The 17,352-nt window shown below is 38.0% G+C and overlaps 2 protein-coding genes across 3 annotated transcripts; one reads left to right on the forward strand and one right to left on the reverse strand.

Annotated features, from left to right (window-relative positions):
* Positions 1-11,912: 11,912 nt before the first annotated feature.
* LOC108971415 (mitochondrial import receptor subunit TOM40 homolog 1) lies at positions 11,913-14,553 on the reverse strand. Its single transcript, XM_018937466.1, has 4 exons — positions 14,187-14,553; positions 13,678-13,940; positions 13,179-13,596; positions 11,913-13,106 (listed from the first exon to the last, which is right to left on the reverse strand). The coding sequence occupies exons 1-4, from the start codon at positions 14,392-14,394 to the stop codon at positions 12,967-12,969; spliced, it is 1,029 nt and encodes a 342-aa protein (XP_018793011.1). The 5' UTR covers positions 14,395-14,553; the 3' UTR covers positions 11,913-12,966.
* A 329-nt stretch (positions 14,554-14,882) lies between these two features.
* Positions 14,883-17,190, forward strand: LOC108971414 (transmembrane protein 185B). 2 transcript variants are annotated; one of them, XM_018937464.1, is made up of 7 exons: positions 14,883-15,041; positions 15,102-15,233; positions 15,512-15,582; positions 15,639-15,744; positions 15,809-16,146; positions 16,196-16,326; positions 16,387-17,190. In XM_018937464.1, the coding sequence occupies exons 2-7, from the start codon at positions 15,196-15,198 to the stop codon at positions 16,756-16,758; spliced, it is 1,056 nt and encodes a 351-aa protein (XP_018793009.1). In that variant the 5' UTR covers positions 14,883-15,041; positions 15,102-15,195; the 3' UTR covers positions 16,759-17,190. The 2 variants fall into 2 exon arrangements, with proteins under 2 accessions (XP_018793009.1, XP_018793010.1); XM_018937465.1 differs by having other exon boundaries at positions 14,883-15,233.
* Positions 17,191-17,352: the final 162 nt, after the last annotated feature.

A 17,352-nucleotide genomic window follows, 5' to 3' on the forward strand; every position in this document is an offset into this window, starting at 1 on the left:
TATACGCACACACGCGACTTTGATGTCATTGAGTCCGAATAAAAGCCAAAGCACTGCAAGCTAAAAGCAGACAAAAGCGAATGGTAGGTTAAGAGCGCCAAAGGCGTAAGTTGAAACATTGAATTTCAAACAAAATTGATGAATCATCATAACGTATAGCATGGCATAGCCCACATTAAGCACACATTCGCATATGTGTATATATGTATATGGTATACACTAAGGTTTATCTGCATCCAATTCGGGATGGCTAGCTGTCGAGCCTCTCCGGTTGCAGCAGCGAAAAAGGATAGACAGGAATGATAGAGTGTTGCGGTTGCAGCCGCGGGCCAACATCCAGCAAAGCAGGCAGAACAACACCAACTACAATATGCAAGCAATAAAAAGAAGTAAAAATATGGCAGCCAAGCTTACATGTGTGCGTGTGTGTACGCCGCCAGCAGTACAAGTGGCGTAGAAACAAACACGCGCAGCCGAAAATATTACAACAAGAAAGCACACACATATAATTTCCGAAAATGAATCGAAGCCGTTAGCAGCCAACCACTAGTGGGCTACAGTGCTACGCCGTGTGGGCTAGGACATGGGGGGTGGGCCACCCTATTGCACTTAAATCCATTTACTAGATTTGTCCTATTTGCTGTTGTTGTTGTTGTTGTTGTGAACTGCTTAGTAAGGGTTTTGTGACCAGAAATCAATGAGCCGCAAAGATGAGCTCAATTCTTGACATAACGCCGCACTCAATGACCCACTGAATGGCTAGCACAATCCGTCAAAAAGCCAACGAACTCACTGCCAAATGGACCAAAGTGCGCTTAAAGCTGCGAAATCTGTTTAAGATTGCTTCAGCATTGAGAGCAATTAAGCTTATAAGGTTTTTGAGGATTCATGAGCCTCAAGCCAACATACCTCACTTTCCTCAAAGAGAGTTTGAAAATACTGCTGATTTCGCAATCATTAACAAAATATAAATCTGGATCAGTTACGGTTACGTAGAAGAAGGAAGAAAGGAAAAACTTATATGTAAAAATGATCAGCTATATCGATTTAGCCATGCCTTATGTCTGTGTGTGTGTTCGCGAACTAGTCACTCAGTTTTTGAAATTTTTACACATCCTGCACAAACTGCTTATTATAGGACTACTATAGCATATAGCTGTCATACCAACTGCCCGATAAGAATTAAGATGAAAATCTTCACAAAACATCTTTTTTCCTTATTAAGTAACTCTAATTGGATTTGCAGGTCGATTTTATCAAACAATGAGACCAGAAAGAACTTGCAAAACATCTCCCGTTGGTTGCGAACCATCGTCCGGTTACGTTTTCTGATTTAGTTATACATATAGTTGGTAATAGAAGAACGAGAAGGGTATATAGCTTCGAAGCAGCCGAAGTTCAATTTTTCTTTATTTTTTTTGTTAATTATACCGTGAATAGGCCATATAATGTTTACCACGACGTTTGTAAAACCCGAAAGGAATATAAATGGTCAGCAAGATGAGCTGAGTCGATGTAGTCATATCCGTCCGTCTCTGTATGTATGCGAACTAGTCCCTCAGTTTTTGAGATATGGATCTGAAACTTTCCACCCATATAAGTTGAATAACGGAATAACATTTAACGAGATATCTTCACGAAATTTATCATAAGTTTTTGCCTCAAGCAATGTTGCAATCTCCGAAGAAAGTGTTCAAATCGATTATCTATAGCATTTAATAGCCGTACAAACTGACCGATCACAGTTCTTTTAAAAATCTTTTGTATTCTTATAAAATGTAAACTTAAGTTGAAAGCGTATAAAATACAGTTTGTGCAAGAACTGAAGACGTTCGACCTTCCCAAGCAACTTCGCTTCGCTCTATGACCTCTTAAAAGTTCCCAGAAAATACGACGTTTTGGAGCCAAATTTTGTTATGCGATGAAGCTCATTTCTGGCAGAGCTTCAATTTCATCCAAAAAACAAAAACAGTTTGGTGTGTTTTGTGGGCTAGTGGAATCATCGGTCGATATTTCTTCCAAAAATGATGCCGATCAGAACGTAACTGTGAATTCCGACCTTTATAGCTCAATGATACGACCGACTACGTGATGCATGATATTGAAGCTCCTGATCTCGGCGACATTTTTCTTCAACAAGACGGCGCCACTTCCCATACATGGAATCAATCAATAGATTTATTAAGAGAACACTTCGTTGTGCAGCTAATTTCACGTTTTGGGCGAGCGATTGGGCACCAAAAGTGTGTGTATAATACCGTAAAACTTTTTTCTGTAGAAATGTTAGGTCTAAGTCAATTCAAAAGTCTCACCACACGAAATAGGGAACCCCGAAATGGGTCACCCTTTATTATAGTCCTCCGATATTGTCCTTCATTCAAGTCAACAAAGTTTCTTTACGTGATGGCAATATTTACATTTAGCCCAGTCCAGAGCCATATTTTACATTTAGCCAAGTCAACAATCTTTGTTTACAATTGGGGTCAATAACCCTTTTGTTTACATTTTAAGAGGTCAATGAGCTCTTTGTTAACGATATGTTGACAATGACTTTGTTGTTCACATTTTTCCGAGGTCAATGACTTGTTTTATGAGGTGAATGATTCCTTTGTAAATTTTTTAGATCGGACTAGAGCATATTGTTTTGATAGAAAATTTCCGATCAAAAAGAAGTTACTGTATAGAAAACTCATTTTATTTCATAAGATTTCTTCACATAATTTGGCATGGACCAGGGCAACGCACCAGTCTTTGAATGAATCGTGCAGATTACTGTTGAATTTTAATCAAATATTGTTGTTTTTTTCTATTAAACCAGAGATATCAAAACTTATCTCTTAGATGGTATGAGAAACCGCAGCCGTAGAAGGAGGAGTAAATATTGGACGGTTGCCTATGAACTTGTCCCTTCCTTCCTAGTTTTTTTATTTTAAAAGAATTGTACATTTGTATATGCATAAAGGTACATTTTTTCAAAGATTTTCCACACAAAACCCGTGGGTTTGCTGAACCCCCAGATTCTATGCTTTGCGAATTCGTTTGTTCAAGCACGCATGAGCACACAAATTGCGGGGCCGGCCAATTGTTGTTGGCCAGCCGTCTTAAAGCCTACACTCACATGCACGCACCTTTTTCGTAATGCCACATTTTTCAGTTGTTGTTGTGTATTTTAATTGTCCATAAAAGTCGTTAGCAGCTGCGTGAAATACTCGTGCTTTGGTGAGCGATTGCGAAATATCTCGCCACACTTGGCTGCCCTGCAGCAATGCACTCGATTGTGGCGTTGTTGTGTACACCGCACACACTTTTGTTTCTGAATCCCATTGTGGTTATATGTGGGGCTGTTTGAACCGCCTTGTGGCAACAAAAAATGCAATTCCTGAAAACCAGGCGGAAATGCGAGAATTAGCAACGCTCTGAGTTGTGCATGAGCCTACTCGGTCACTTGGAAAATATCCAATTTTGAATGTATATGTGTGTGTGGTACCTTAGTGGTCTTCCGCCAGTGTTAATGCCTCTGTTAGCAACTATTCGCAATCAAAGATTTTAATTTTTTCATTTTTTAAGTAATTTTTTTTTTTTGCCCTTCACCTTTTAAATTTTACTAATTTTGAGATTAATAAACATATAAATTATATTTTCGCAGCCAATTTCAAACTTAACCGTTTTGTCGTTATGTATTTGAAGATGAAACGTCAATGATTAGTTCGAAGCCTCGTGTACGTACAGAACGAAATTTGCTTCGTTGCATAAACGTCTGTGATTCTCTTATCAAATGTGAAAGAAGTGATCCATTTTTATAGCGGATTGTTAAGGGCGACAAAAAGTGGAATGTTAACAAGAATGTAAAGCCCAAGAAACCATGGCCGAAAACGGAGGAACGAGCTCAAACCCCTTTGAAGACCGATAGTCACCAAAACAGGTCATGTTGTCTACTTGGTGGGATTTACGAAAGATCGATTATTTTGAGCTTTTGTCCGACAACGTTACAATTAATTCTGGAGCGTATTTTGTTCAGCTAGACAAATTGACTGATGCACTAAAACAGAAGAATCCAGAATTGGTCAATAGAAAAGTGAAGTGTTCCATCAGGACAATGCGAGACCTCATACAGTTTGATAACTCTACAAAAGTCTTTGCAGTTTGAGTGTGCTATTATACCAACCATATTCTCCAGACTTGGCACCTTCGAATTATTACTTGTTCCGAACTTTGCAAAATTTTTTGGATGGGAGAGCGTTCACTTCAAATCAGGACACCAAAAACCACTTGAACCAGTTTTTGCCTGCGAGGATCAATCATTTTCTGAGTGTTAAATCACTTCTCAATAATATTAAATAGTTTCATCGAATTGAATTTTTCTCTCCTTCTCTTTTATGAGCCATACCATGTCCCATTACTCAGTCTCCCTTCGCAGTAAGGCTTTAGCAGAAACTCTTGGTCATCGATAATCTATACGGACGACGCTTGTGCTTTATTTAATTCGTTGGATTAAGTGACCTAAAGTATAAATATTACTCAACGATCAGAGTTCTCAAATCCAGCTTGAGAAAACCCGGAAAAGTCTCAGCAGTTGTTATCTAAGTTTTGAACATATTTTTGGCTTAACCATAATTTTTAAGAGATTATGTGATACTTTACAGATATATAACACACATTTGAACCTAATACTACGTTAAGAGGTCGAACCTAGTACTAAGAACAATCATGTGTCAAGCCCTTTCGAAATCGACAACTTATCCTCAAAAGTTTCGTCTGGATCCTGAATTATCCTAGAACAAGGGTTGCACTCCTTTACATGTACGCTATTTTATACGTCGCAAGCTGTAATTTTCTTCAACACCTCTCCGCATAACGTAAATTCCGTTCTAATTGCTAATCACTGTGTCCACAGAACCGAGATTACCGTTAATTGGTCTAATTGAATTGTAAATGTTAACATTGCAGCTAAACACTTCATCAGCCTCCTTCGTCATTCGTGCGCCGTGCTTTTGTTTTCTGTATTTCAATTTTCATCTTCTTTCTGCCATTTCAATGGCTTGTTTTTTTTTTCTTAATGCTTCTTTTTGTGCTATTTTCTTCATTTACCGCACTTAGGCCACTCCACCAACCGCGCTTCGTCCCCCCAATGTGCTAATCGGTCGGCCTGTTTTGGCTTTTAACAGCCGTACTAGCGGCCGTTGGCGCTGGAATGAGCTCTAAAACCCTCAAAAATGCCAATAAAACCGTCAATTAAGACGAAACCGAGCACTTCGTGTACTTAAGGGGGCCATTGTTCACACAATTTAACGGTCATTGGCTGGCGGTACTTAACCGTTGAACAGAAGCGTTTAAATGGATTAAATTTCCAACATAAACTTTTCACTTAAGCAACTCGCCAGCAGCAGCGCGGCTACTCGTGCGACGACAGCGCCCTTTCCCTGCTCCTTGGCTCGCCGCCTGGGCAGGTGGCTCTTTCTGTGTGCCAAAGTTTTAACATTCAACAAATTGTCTCCACTTCCGCTGGCAACGGACAAGGACACGAGGAATGCAAGTGTTTGGCCAACAACAAAAACACCAACAACCACAAAAAGTATTAATAATAACAACAACAACGAAAAGAGTTTTACCAACAACAATAACAGTAACGCTGGCAATCAACTTGTTAATGCAATGAATGTGAAAAACACCAGCAGCAACAGCAACAACAACAACAACTGTAACAAAGTCAATAAGGACAAGTGCGAGGACGTCGGCGACGAGTGCATAAATCAAAAATTCCTCTACACATTCTCGTGCTCATAAACTGCGACTTAACTGCTGGCGCCGAGCAAGTGGGCATGTTTTAGAGGCTGCACACAAACACACGCACACATACACACCTTTTATTAAGTATTTGGCAGTGTTCTTGTGTTGATGTGACTGGACGTAGTCTAGCAGCAACTCCCTCGAACTTCAGGCAAATAAGTCAACTTTAATCCACTTCCCCACACAAAAGTGTATAGTGTACTTGTCTAGGTGAGTCTATATGTGTGTGTCATGGAGAAAAATGTAACAAATTTGTTAGCTTGAAAAAAGCGTATAAACTACAAGAATGTCTAAGAATTGCTACATGACATAGTTTGCCGTTGTTGTTGTCGCCATTGTTGCTGCTGTTGTACGCAAGCATCCGGCGCACATCATGTTTCCAGCTACATATACGCATTTTCCTGCAGCTCCAGTAAATCGAAAGGCAAAAAACCTCTGTAAAATACACTCGTTAAGTATTTAGACACAATACAAAACGTGTCCTGGCCTCTCATTTATTTTGTGGCACGACATGTGAGTGGCCGCACGAGCAGCAGCTTTTAATAAATTATGCACACGCACACTCTGCTACAAACAAACGCATTTGCATAGAAGTTATCGAGGAGTTCCATGCAAGTCATGTGACTTTCTGTTGGCAAGTGCAGGCTCAGGACTCGGCCTGAATCTCTTTAAGTTTGAACGCTTTTCATTTTGCCACAACTGCATAACTTTACTATGATGCATACACTTAAACTGCATTAATTAAAAAAGATGCTCTCTGTTTTGACTCCAGTTATCAGTGGCATTAAAAAAATCAATGAAAAGCTACGAGCTGATCTTCCTCCATAAAAACCGCAACGCTTCCATTTGAGCTTCGAGTGAGGGGAAGTTAAGCTTTTGCACCGAGTCCACGCTTTATTCGCCGCAAAGCGCTGCTAATTAACATGTTGAGCATCTACTTTCGCTCAATAACGGTGAGTGGCAGCAGTCCCCCCAAAAAACGAGCGGAGTAATTACAGCAACATTTAAATGAGTTCGGAGCAGCGCACTCGCGTCTAGGCCACGCTGAAGGGTCATTGCTGGGCAAAAAAAAAACTCATTAGAGCGCTTAGTGGCCACTTGGTGGAACGGTAAAGGACGCGAGGAGTGGCGGTGGCCAACTTTTATTTCACTTTATCAAGCTTTGAAGGATCTTCGAAGGATGTTGCGAAAACTCATTAAGACTCATTATTTTAATGTTACTATTTGAATGGTGTCTAAGTCCGGCGCTTATGTTCTGGTATAAGTAGAGTATTAAAGAAGCTTCAATATAAAATATTTTTTGTATAATCTTAAATTGAAGCCAAATTATGGCACGTTATGGTGAGTTAAGCCAATAATAAGAATGAGAGATAAACTTTAAAATTAAAGCTTTAGACAACAGCTGAGTAGGGTAAATTGAAACCTCAATTGTTGAAATATAGTAAACTAGAGGACCCGTCCACACTTTACTGTGACTGATAAATAGATAATACTACTACTATCATCTCTATGATTTGTATATATGGATTATAACTATTAGTTTATGATATATAGCATTTATGTGAAGCAACTTATACACAATACAAAAAAGTTTTGAAAAAAATGGACCATGAAGCATTTCGTGTGTTCATAAAGCATTGCTATGGGGGGAAAATACTGTTGAATTTGGGCTCAGGAAAATCGAACGCTAAGTTGGAAACAGGCGAAATGAGCACCGAGGACAATGATGATCTAAAGAGGCGAAAACTCTGTGCAAAGTGGGTGCCTCGCAACTTCATAATCCAACACAAGCAACGAATAACTGATTCTGAAAAATGTTTGAGCACTGTTTAATCGTAATAAAACCCAACTTTTGCCTCGGTGTGTGACAATAGAAACATAGCTCCGTCATTTCCTACTGGAGTCCAATCGACAGTCATTCTAGTGGACTGCACATGATGAACCAGTTCTCAGGCGTGGAAAAACGAAAAAGTCGACTGGAAAGATTATGACATCAGTCTTTCGGGATGCTCTTGATATAATAAATACTCAAGGCTGATTACTGAGCCAGTTATAATCTATTTTACTGCATATTTGGTTGCAGTTCTTCTCTCTACTATTCCAAATACAAGTATTATTTGAAATATAATTTTTGTAATAGGTTGTCGAAAAAAGTCTTGCGGTATTTTTATTGAATTTTTTTTCAATTTTCAATTGTTCATAAAAATTTTTTTGATGACTCATGCCCATCTCTTGACCGATGCTACGGCTGCTACTATGCCGGTCTCTTTCGACCAATTCAGCGATTTTATCGCAATTTTCGACGACAGGTCTTCCGGAGCGTGGCTCATCTGCGACCACCTCCACACCATTACGAAAGCGTTGAAACCATCGTTGTGCGGTAGAAATGGCAACTGTATCGGGGCTCTCAGCGCCAACTAGCGAAAATACCGCAAGACTTTTTTGACAAACTAATATTTATCAGTTGTATTAAATTTTGACATAAAGAGGTAAAGGGTACCCTATGTCCTTACCCTGGTTCTAAGCTACCACCTCACCAATTTTCAGTACAATCGGTTCAGCCGTTCTTGATTTATAAATGGTGTAACTAACACAACCTTCTTTTATATATTTAGATATAGTTTTGTGAAGCTTTATCGAAGTTTTCGGAAAATCGGTATAAATGCATGTTCAATTAGCTTCAAATTTAGGAATATTTGAAACAATTGAAAACTCCGAGAAAAGCTTCTACGTAGCTAAGTAAACTGTTGTTAGCTTCCACCCAAAGCCGGAAGTCCCTGAAGATAAATAATTAAAGTTTTTCTTATGAAGTCGAATAGCGACTATATCTTACGGACTAGCAATGAACTGGTCCAAAAATTGCCAGAGTTGTTGATTTAAAATTAGAGCTTTTCGTTTATAAACTTTTTTTGCTTGTTTATCTTCAGCTCCCCTTAGACTGATGGATCTTATAGAAAGCTCTGAAAATAGTGATATACAAAAATGTTAGTTAAGAGAGCAGATGCGATTGAAGTAGTTGAAAACTAACGCATTTCATTATCTGGAGATTCGGAGATATTTACAGATACATACATATATATAAATGTATAAATATCTACATACATATGTTCGACCGAAGGCACTCCATTGAGCAGATAATTCTCCAATTGAAATTGCTGCGCTCGAAGTGCAAGGGTTACCATTTGTACATACAAGTATATGGTATAATATTTATTAACCATTTTATACGCTTGGTGCTTTTCGACCGGAAACGGAAGTGTGTTGCCTAAGTCAAAAGTAAAAGCATAATTCAGTCGTTGGACTAATATTAGGAATGTGTGTGCACAACGACAATAAACAATAGATAAAATCATGAAAATGAATATTTACATGCGACTATATTTAGATTGCGACATGTGTGCCCTCAAACGCCGTGTAAAGAAGCTTAAACTCGTTGCAAATTGTTAAATTTTTGAAAGCCATGTGGTCCTTGTTCCTTTTGCTGTCTCTAGGTGGAAATTATTTCCCACCCAATTATAACAAAGCGCTGAACATGATAATGGAAAATACATGTATCTTTGCCCTGCTGCGCCACGCCTTAAATAGAGGGGTTTTCACTTCAAAATGCATTAAATTCAAACAAGGAAAAATCAAAATCCTTGTTGGTTATTCTATTTGAGAAATCTAGAGAGTCTTTAATTTACACGTGAGGTGAATCTAATCGAACTAGAAAGACAAATTTCTTTCAATAATCTATTAGATTACGTATAACAAGTTAGAACTTGTTTCAGATAGCCCTCTATGAGACTTGGACTTCGATAAATTCAATAAATTTCAAATATAAAAAAGATATCATCGAAGGCAAATTAGAAGACATTCAAAAACTTTGGTTAAACAAAAGAAAATGTCTTTTATTTGTCCAACTAAACTTGAAAGTTCAAGAGAGAAGCGAGACGCGTGAGTATGAAGAGCTTGACAAGATGGCCGACAGGGATAATGCTTGAAAATTCTACCAAAAGACCTGGCGACTAACAGAAGGCTCCAAGGCCGAAGCATACTCTTGTAGAACCTTGGACTTTATTAGTGTGACTGTAGGCCTGGAAAATCAACAACTGGCCAGATATTCGCGTCAAATCTGTAAAAAGAGTGAAAAGAGAATCGACACACACCACCACTTCGTCGATTTCAATACTGCTTTTGACAGTACAAAAAGGAACTGCCTTTATGTCGCTATGTCTGAATTTGGTATCCCTGACGTTGCGCAAAAAATAAAGCTTCATCAGGATCGAGAAGGCCTCTCCGAGCCGTTCGATACCAAACGAGGTTACAAACTAGACGACGTCTTATCGTGTGACTTCTTCAGTCAGCTGCTAGAGAAAATAATTCGAGTTACAGAACTTAATCGAGCAGGTGTAATAACTCTGGAAAGTTTTTGTGAACTAAAATATCAGCAGCAATTAAAATAGTATCTATTCGAGAATGTCGGAGCTTAAGTGCAAAGCATTATCTTATCTTACATAGTATGTATGTATGTAAGTTTGCCTGTATATCAAACTTCGCAAGTTTAAGATTAAATAAGATTAGATTGGAAAATGATGGATGCACCGCGACATATGATATAATGTGCCCTCACCTAAGTCACAACGAATCACTTAGCGCCAGCACATAGATGAAGCCCAATGTGTTGCTAAGTGCTATTGAGGCGATGCGATCCCTATTCGAAAACATGAACCAGGGGGTCTTAATGCTGCATCTGCAGACTGATGTGCAGACTATTAGCAGCTGATCTGACACCAGGGCCATGTTGTGTAATTGATGCCTGAGTTTGCAGTGGGTGGTGTAAAAAGCGAGAAGAGTGCGGAATTTATTTCACCGGAATTCGTCTCCTTCATTACTATTTTAAATCTGCTGATGTTGCAACCACCCATTAGCAACCTGGCATGGCACATACATTAAAGTTGTTGCCAATGTCTCTCCCTACCTACTCTTGCCTCTTGTGGAAGCTGCAGAGAGGGCGAGCTCGGCAGTCAGTTCATTCCCGGCTATACCCTTGGGACCAGGCAGGCAAATAATGTGCACTTGGTTACGATCATATAGTCTGTTGAGCGGAGTTCGCTTTCTGTGCCGCTTGACAATCGCTGAGTATGGAAATACTTTCGTAACGATAGTTGCGTTGGAGGTTTTTACACAACGACTTTTAGCATAAAAGTTCGCTTGGAAAACTAACTACGAGAATGTAGGCATGGTAAGTGGTCCTGTGACTCCTGCAACAATACCCTCTGGCGTTTTCGAGCTTTCGGTATCTCACTTGATGGTGCTCCCTCTTAGCAATAGTTTCAACGTCGAATCAACAGTTTACTGTTTTGTTAATGGTGTCCTTTGGCAGAAGAGCCAGCAGTATTTCATGGCTTAGGGCTTCTGATGTCGTTTGAAGCATTGTGTGTTTAACTGCTTGATTAATTACTTGTGTAGCAGTATGAAATCCAGCATCATTTCCAGTGCTGCTGTCGAGCACGTACATAGTAACCCGATATGCAGATCTAAGCAATTCGTTGCAGCTTCGCTGGTTGTGTACCCCCCACTTGCAGAAGTGTTGGAAAGATGCCATCGGCCCTGGGGACTTAAATTCCGTAAATGAGGCCATTGCGCACCTAATCGAGTCTGAAGTAAACAGCTTTATTGAGGCACTCCAATCGAAGAGAGATGGCTTGCTTTCGACAACCCGTCTACCGGATTGCACATGGAGATCACTTTCCATAACTCCTTCTTCTGCACTGATCATATAACAAAAACCGTTACACCATTTAGTTCAACTTAACATTTTCAACTTTATTTCTGAATGCGTGAAAATAACTGAGCTGGCGCATGCCATTGGTGTACTAGTATAATTGTTGTTTTTATAATAATTTTCAGTTTTTGTTTGTTTGTGTGTTTATTTCCTTTACTTTTTACAACTTTAACTATTAATGCTCTTTGTGTTATTTGTTAGGTATTTATTCCATTACCAGCTCACATCGTGGCCAGCCAGAGACATTTCACTCCTGGCAAAATTAACAACTAAAGGCAAACTAAAATAGAAAAAAACACATTTCGGCACTTGCAACTGCAAATGCAGTAAATTAAGTTAATAATTAAAAGCATTCAAATGCATAGATCAGTATTTTGCACAGTTCGCAATAGCAGTATTATTTATTAAATGAACTTTTTTTTGTTTTTGTATTTGTTAAGGAGTTTGGCAATCAAACAAATGCAAATCATTTGTACTAATTTTTGGTTTGACACTCGCAAGCAACAAAAACGAATGTGTTTACACAACAAGACAAAGTAGCAATTAAGCATAAACTCGGTTTACTTTTCAAAAATGTCTAATTACATAAATACATAACTGCCGTCTGCTGCCGTTTAAGTAGTGAGCTGGGTGCTGCCTTCTCTCCGCATCGTCCGTGGGCAACTCGTCAGACCAGTCAGACCAGTCAGACCAAGCAGATAATAACATATCTATGTATGTATAATTCTATATTTCATTTATTTATTCTTAACAGTAAATTTGAATGTTTTTAATTTAAATTTTGTTGTTAAAAGCAAAATTTCTTCAAACAATTAAAAGGCAAATTTCGGTTTTGTTGATAACAAATTGTTTAACTACAAAAAGGAGTTTGTAAATCAAATTTAATTAACTGTAACAACAATGACGTGTTTGCTAAAATTGGACAGAGCATTAGCGTTGTTTGTGTCAATTCTCGTATGGCTGCTCTTCTTAAATTGTTGATTCTTTTCCATATTTTGCTGTCGCTCCTTGCTGTTAAAAGTGAAATCTACTTAAAAGTGTTATTGTAGAGTTGCACATTAGTGAATTTTTGACAAATAGAACGACTGTTTAAATTTAATAATCACTGATGCAATTTAAATCTCGTTCAAAGTTGATAAAAGTGCCACCAATATTTCACCGTTATCGGTATTCTTCTCTACGGAAGAAGTAAAACTACGAATTGTAAATGTAAGTGTTTTGAATAGTCATTGTTCTCGTAAATAAGAGTTGTAGTCTTTGATAAACGTATATTTGTTTTGATATTTTCTGCCAGCCCTTCTACTGTTGTTGTGTTGTTTGATACTACTGTAGTTGTTGTTATACTAAACTCTCCGTCTTTATCTCTGCAACTGTTGCTGCAGTCCCTTTACACCTATTAACTGAGAAGCTAATTATCCAATTATCAAGCCGCAACCGAGTCTAAACTGATTTTTGGTATGATTCAAGCGTCCGCTCAAAGCAAATGAAAACGGAAGCGGTTGTAACCGTTTTTCCAACACACCGCACACATTCCAGTTGGAATCGAATGAACCTACGATTGCAAAACAATTTATAAATTATATAATTAAAAATTTATGGTGATTTATATTAAATTCGTTTTTACCTCTGAAAACGAGATCAGCCTTCGGCAAATCAACCTGATAACCAATCGTTGCAACAGCCTCCTGCATTCTTAGACTAGTTTCTACTTCAACACCAATTTGCAGCTGTTCACTGGCCTTTTGATAATAACAGATATGAATGCCACCAGGTCCCAAAGTTCCCGACCACACAGAATCGGCTTGTGTGTAACGACCAACTGCTGATACCACAGCTATTTGGCCGCCGGGTACATTAGGACCATATTGGTAGGCAAGTTCTGCACCAAGGGCGATGTGATCAGTTACTGACTGTAAGTAGTGACCAACAAAGACGCCAGAATTATTAAAAATGTTTGGATTGCCAACGGTTAGGGAGGCTGTATAGTCATCACCACGGTAATCAGTTGTTAACTGGGCAGCTGTGAGTTTAGAATCTTGTATCTGTGAAATAAAACATGGAAATTAAATTGTATCAAAAAAATAAAACAATAACTAATTTTCAGTCAGTCAGTATTCACTTACTTGCGAGGCGAATTTACAACGAATGCGCGGAGTGAATTGGTGTATAACGTTGGCGTTTAGATTTCCGGAAGGGTCAATGTCACCCAGCAACACTGGAAAAGCTTCTGACGGCCCGAACTGTTTGGTACCTACATAAGTAGCACCAAAGCGGTACCCACTTGGTTGTGTATTGCAGAGATTTAAAGTGTGCGAAACTTGAAAATGATTACTTAAGCCTTTATTCAGCATAATTTTCGCACCTTCAAAGGTCATAGCTTGAATATCTACAAAGTACCAAAGGATAAAGATATCAGATCACAATTAATAAACTTGAAATTTTGTACATAAAAAAGGAAATGAAGTGTGAGGGGTTTGTTTGGTGTATGTGAAGCAGCATACAGCACTTTTGAGCTGTCATTTCTACCACCACAACGAATAACATGAAAACACCATTCTTTCACATGCGTTTGGGTTATGTCATCACTTGTAGTGGAACTAAACCGGTGACTTGAAAGAACACACACGCTCACCTTTACATTTCTTATGCAGTTCTTCAACAGTTCCAGGATTCTCAAGCTTTTGTTCCTTTATATCTCCTCCGTCGACGGCAGAAGGCGCCGCAGACGTCGCTGAAGTAGCGGAAGGGCTCTGCGACGGACTTGACAATTCTGGTAATCCCAATTTGGCAGCGTCCAGCGATGAGCTAGAGCTAGACGATGCGGCCAAAACATTCCCCATATTTATTTACACTCTCAAGTTTCTCAATTTAAACACCTATATCTGCAATTTATCACGCTTTTTATACAGGTCTGATTAAATTCTTTCCCGAATTTCGAAACAAAAAGTGGGAAAGTTCACAGATTTTCCGATGAAAAGAACGAAAAAGTGCAATGACGTTAGTTTTGACAGTTGGGTGAATTTCCACCACGTGTGTGTTGAGTTTGCAGAGATAACATTTTGCTATTTCTTATCTCCAGCTTTTAATCAAAAGTTACTGCAAAAAAATTACTCAAATAGAAAAAAAAAAGAGTATATAGAAGCGTCGTTGAATAGTGCTGTGTCAGACGACGTTCAGTTTAACTATATCTATAGAATTATTATATTTTATAGCTCATATTTTCGGAAAAATCATTTTGTTTATGGAAAAGAAGCGGGTATCTGCACCAGAATATTTGATGAAGAGCTGGCAACCCTAAGTATTGTTATTTCTTTTATTTTGACATACGTCAACATTGTCTTTGATGATTATTTTATTCGGTTTTATTGTTTTGTAGCAACACAGGCGAAAGAAAAGTTAAACTTTTTTCTTCTGAAAATGATTTAAGCGGATGAATATTGTTAAAAATGCCAAGTATTCAAACAAGATTTATATAGTTATGTAATCTGTAAGTGCCTCCAACCAAATGAAAAATTAAGAGCTTCAGTAACTATTCAATCGTTGGCAGCATCCTGTAAATTTATATAAAGGGACAATCACTTCCTAACAAAGATTTTTTGGTTATCGCTTTAACCTTGGAACGCAAAGGGGAATAGGTGGTTATGAATTTGCAGTCATTTTTTAGGGATTTTAATCCCAGGTAAGCAAATGTTTCGTGAAAAAACAATATTAAACATGCGTTTTGAAGATTGTAATGAATATATTTGAGCTAATGCGAATATAAATTCACTGGTGCAGAGCACAAAGTAGCTCCCAAAATTGTAATGTTAGCAATGGTAATGAACTGAAACCAATGCTTTGTTTTGAATGAAATGGCTTTGAGATATTTCTGAGCTTATACACACATACTTATAAGTATAGATAGTATATCTTAGATCACTAATGTTGTGTTTGCTATTCTTAATTTTACTCATGCAGCAAATTCGTAGTGCACTGCAGCTTGCTTGGATTTATAATATTGTTTGCTCTCCGCTTAGATGGTGGCATTGGTAAGATTTTCAAAAATCTTTCATTGAATTACACTGTTCTCAACAATTTCTCCTAGATTGGCCATATTGGGCCATTTTTATGCCATTATGGATATGGAAAGGAATCGCCATTTTGGGTGCCGCAGTCGGTGCTGTAGTTTGGTGCCGTTACCCACATTATCGGTAGTGCGATGCTTTTGGCTAATCAAGTCGAATTTCAATATCACGTTCTCTCCTTTTATTGTAGACTTGAAGGTGACTCGTACACGCAATTCAAGGCAATGCTGATATCCCTCTCACTGCATCTTATTTTACTCATGTTCGAATTGCTCGCTTGTGACAAATTAAGTTCTGGCCGACATCTCTGGGTGCTAGTTTTCATACCATTAATATTTGGGTCGGTAGCGAGTGTCGGAGCTTGTGTGTGGGCTGTTAAACACGATCGTTCTTTTGAGCTGGAGCTATTTTTGGCGGTTAACGCATTGCAGTTCGTGTCGTTGCCTCTTAAATTAGACCAATTCGTCAACTGGAATTGGGAAGTGGTATTTGTACCAATGTGGATAGTTATTTGTTTGAGCTTAGTCAGTAAGTAAACCAAATTTAAATTTTGCTCCTAACTAAAATATCTCTATAGGTGTTCTATACAATGTAATATTTTGCGGCATTATGATGCGTGCACCGGAAATATCTTTACAGCAAAAGCGAGCTGCTTTGAATGCAGCTGTAGGAAATATTTGCACAGTACTTCCTTTGCTTTGTTTTCAGGTGTGAATTATAACACATTTAACATATATGATAAATACGATAACATAATGTTATTTTTAGGTTGTAATTTGTGATAAACTGGAAGGAGAGCTAAAGTTTCCTTATATGATTGTTTTCAGTCCTTTAATGATTTCACTATCTGCATTAATTGGACTAAGTTTTAGTGCAAAAGGTGGAAACAAATGGTGGTTCGGAATACGTAAATCCTTCCACCAGTTTTTGTTATCGGCCATGCCTTTCCTACAGGAATATGGTAATATATCTTATCACGTGGATCGGTCAGCAGCTGCGCAATCAGTTCCTTTGGATGCTTCTACTAGTAATGCACATACAGAAGACTTCGACAAGCACGATAAAAAGAGCAAAAAGGGAGCCAAAAATGATAACATGAAACCAGTGATGCCCATAATCAGTATTGATATGCCTGACTAAGATTTTTGCAATATTTTAAAATCATAAACAAATAAGAGTCCAAATACTTTCATATAGCTTAAGATAACTGAAACTATTAGAATTTAGAATGTATGCGTACAAGTGCACACAATGATATGGCGATTACAATTCATTTGTGCTTGGCGATTCTGTTGTTTAAGCGATTTCGCTTCGAAAATTGCAAGCTATTGAGTAGCTTAGAAGCACCCATATGAGTTCTGTATGTCCTGTTCAGTTGGTAGTAGAAGGGCTAGAAAAACTCTGACCAAAATAATTAAAATTCTGCCGTATTTTTAATTTACCGTTTTAATTTAAAATGTGTAATATTTTGGTCACCTACTATTATTTTTCTAATTATCTCTATATCACTTTTAATAATAACTGTATATGTTCTAGGTTAGAAACAAAAGTAAATAAAATCTGTAAAGGCAAGAGTTTTTAACCCTTTTCAGCTAAGTATTTATTAGTGTTAGCAATAAGTTGTTTTATGTAAAATTGCATTTGTAAATAAACACATTAAATCACATATTAAAGTTTCATATGATTTCAGTGTTAAATGAGTGTTTTTGGTTTAATTTTCTTATTAGATTCATT

Source organism: Bactrocera latifrons, unplaced genomic scaffold (assembly GCF_001853355.1).
Source record: "Bactrocera latifrons isolate USDA-ARS-PBARC rearing strain unplaced genomic scaffold, ASM185335v1 scaffold_34, whole genome shotgun sequence".
NCBI lineage: Eukaryota > Metazoa > Arthropoda > Insecta > Diptera > Tephritidae > Bactrocera > Bactrocera latifrons.

What these genes read in the sequence shown, in the direction of transcription:
- LOC108971415 (XM_018937466.1), bottom strand. Translation starts at nt 14,394, where the DNA reads ATGGGGAATGTTTTGGCCGCATCGTCTAGCTCTAGCTCATCGCTGGAC. An exon ending in ACTGCATAAGAAATGTAAAG is followed by an intron (nt 13,941 to 14,186) that starts GTGAGCGTGTGT and finishes GGTACTTTGTAG; the next exon opens with ATATTCAAGCTATGACCTTT. An exon ending in GTTGTAAATTCGCCTCGCAA is followed by an intron (nt 13,597 to 13,677) that starts GTAAGTGAATAC and finishes TTTATTTCACAG; the next exon opens with ATACAAGATTCTAAACTCAC.
- LOC108971414 (XM_018937465.1), top strand. Translation starts at nt 15,196, where the DNA reads ATGAATTTGCAGTCATTTTTTAGGGATTTTAATCCCAG. An exon ending in TATTTGTTTGAGCTTAGTCA is followed by an intron (nt 16,147 to 16,195) that starts GTAAGTAAACCA and finishes ATATCTCTATAG; the next exon opens with GTGTTCTATACAATGTAATA. An exon ending in TTCCTTTGCTTTGTTTTCAG is followed by an intron (nt 16,327 to 16,386) that starts GTGTGAATTATA and finishes TGTTATTTTTAG; the next exon opens with GTTGTAATTTGTGATAAACT.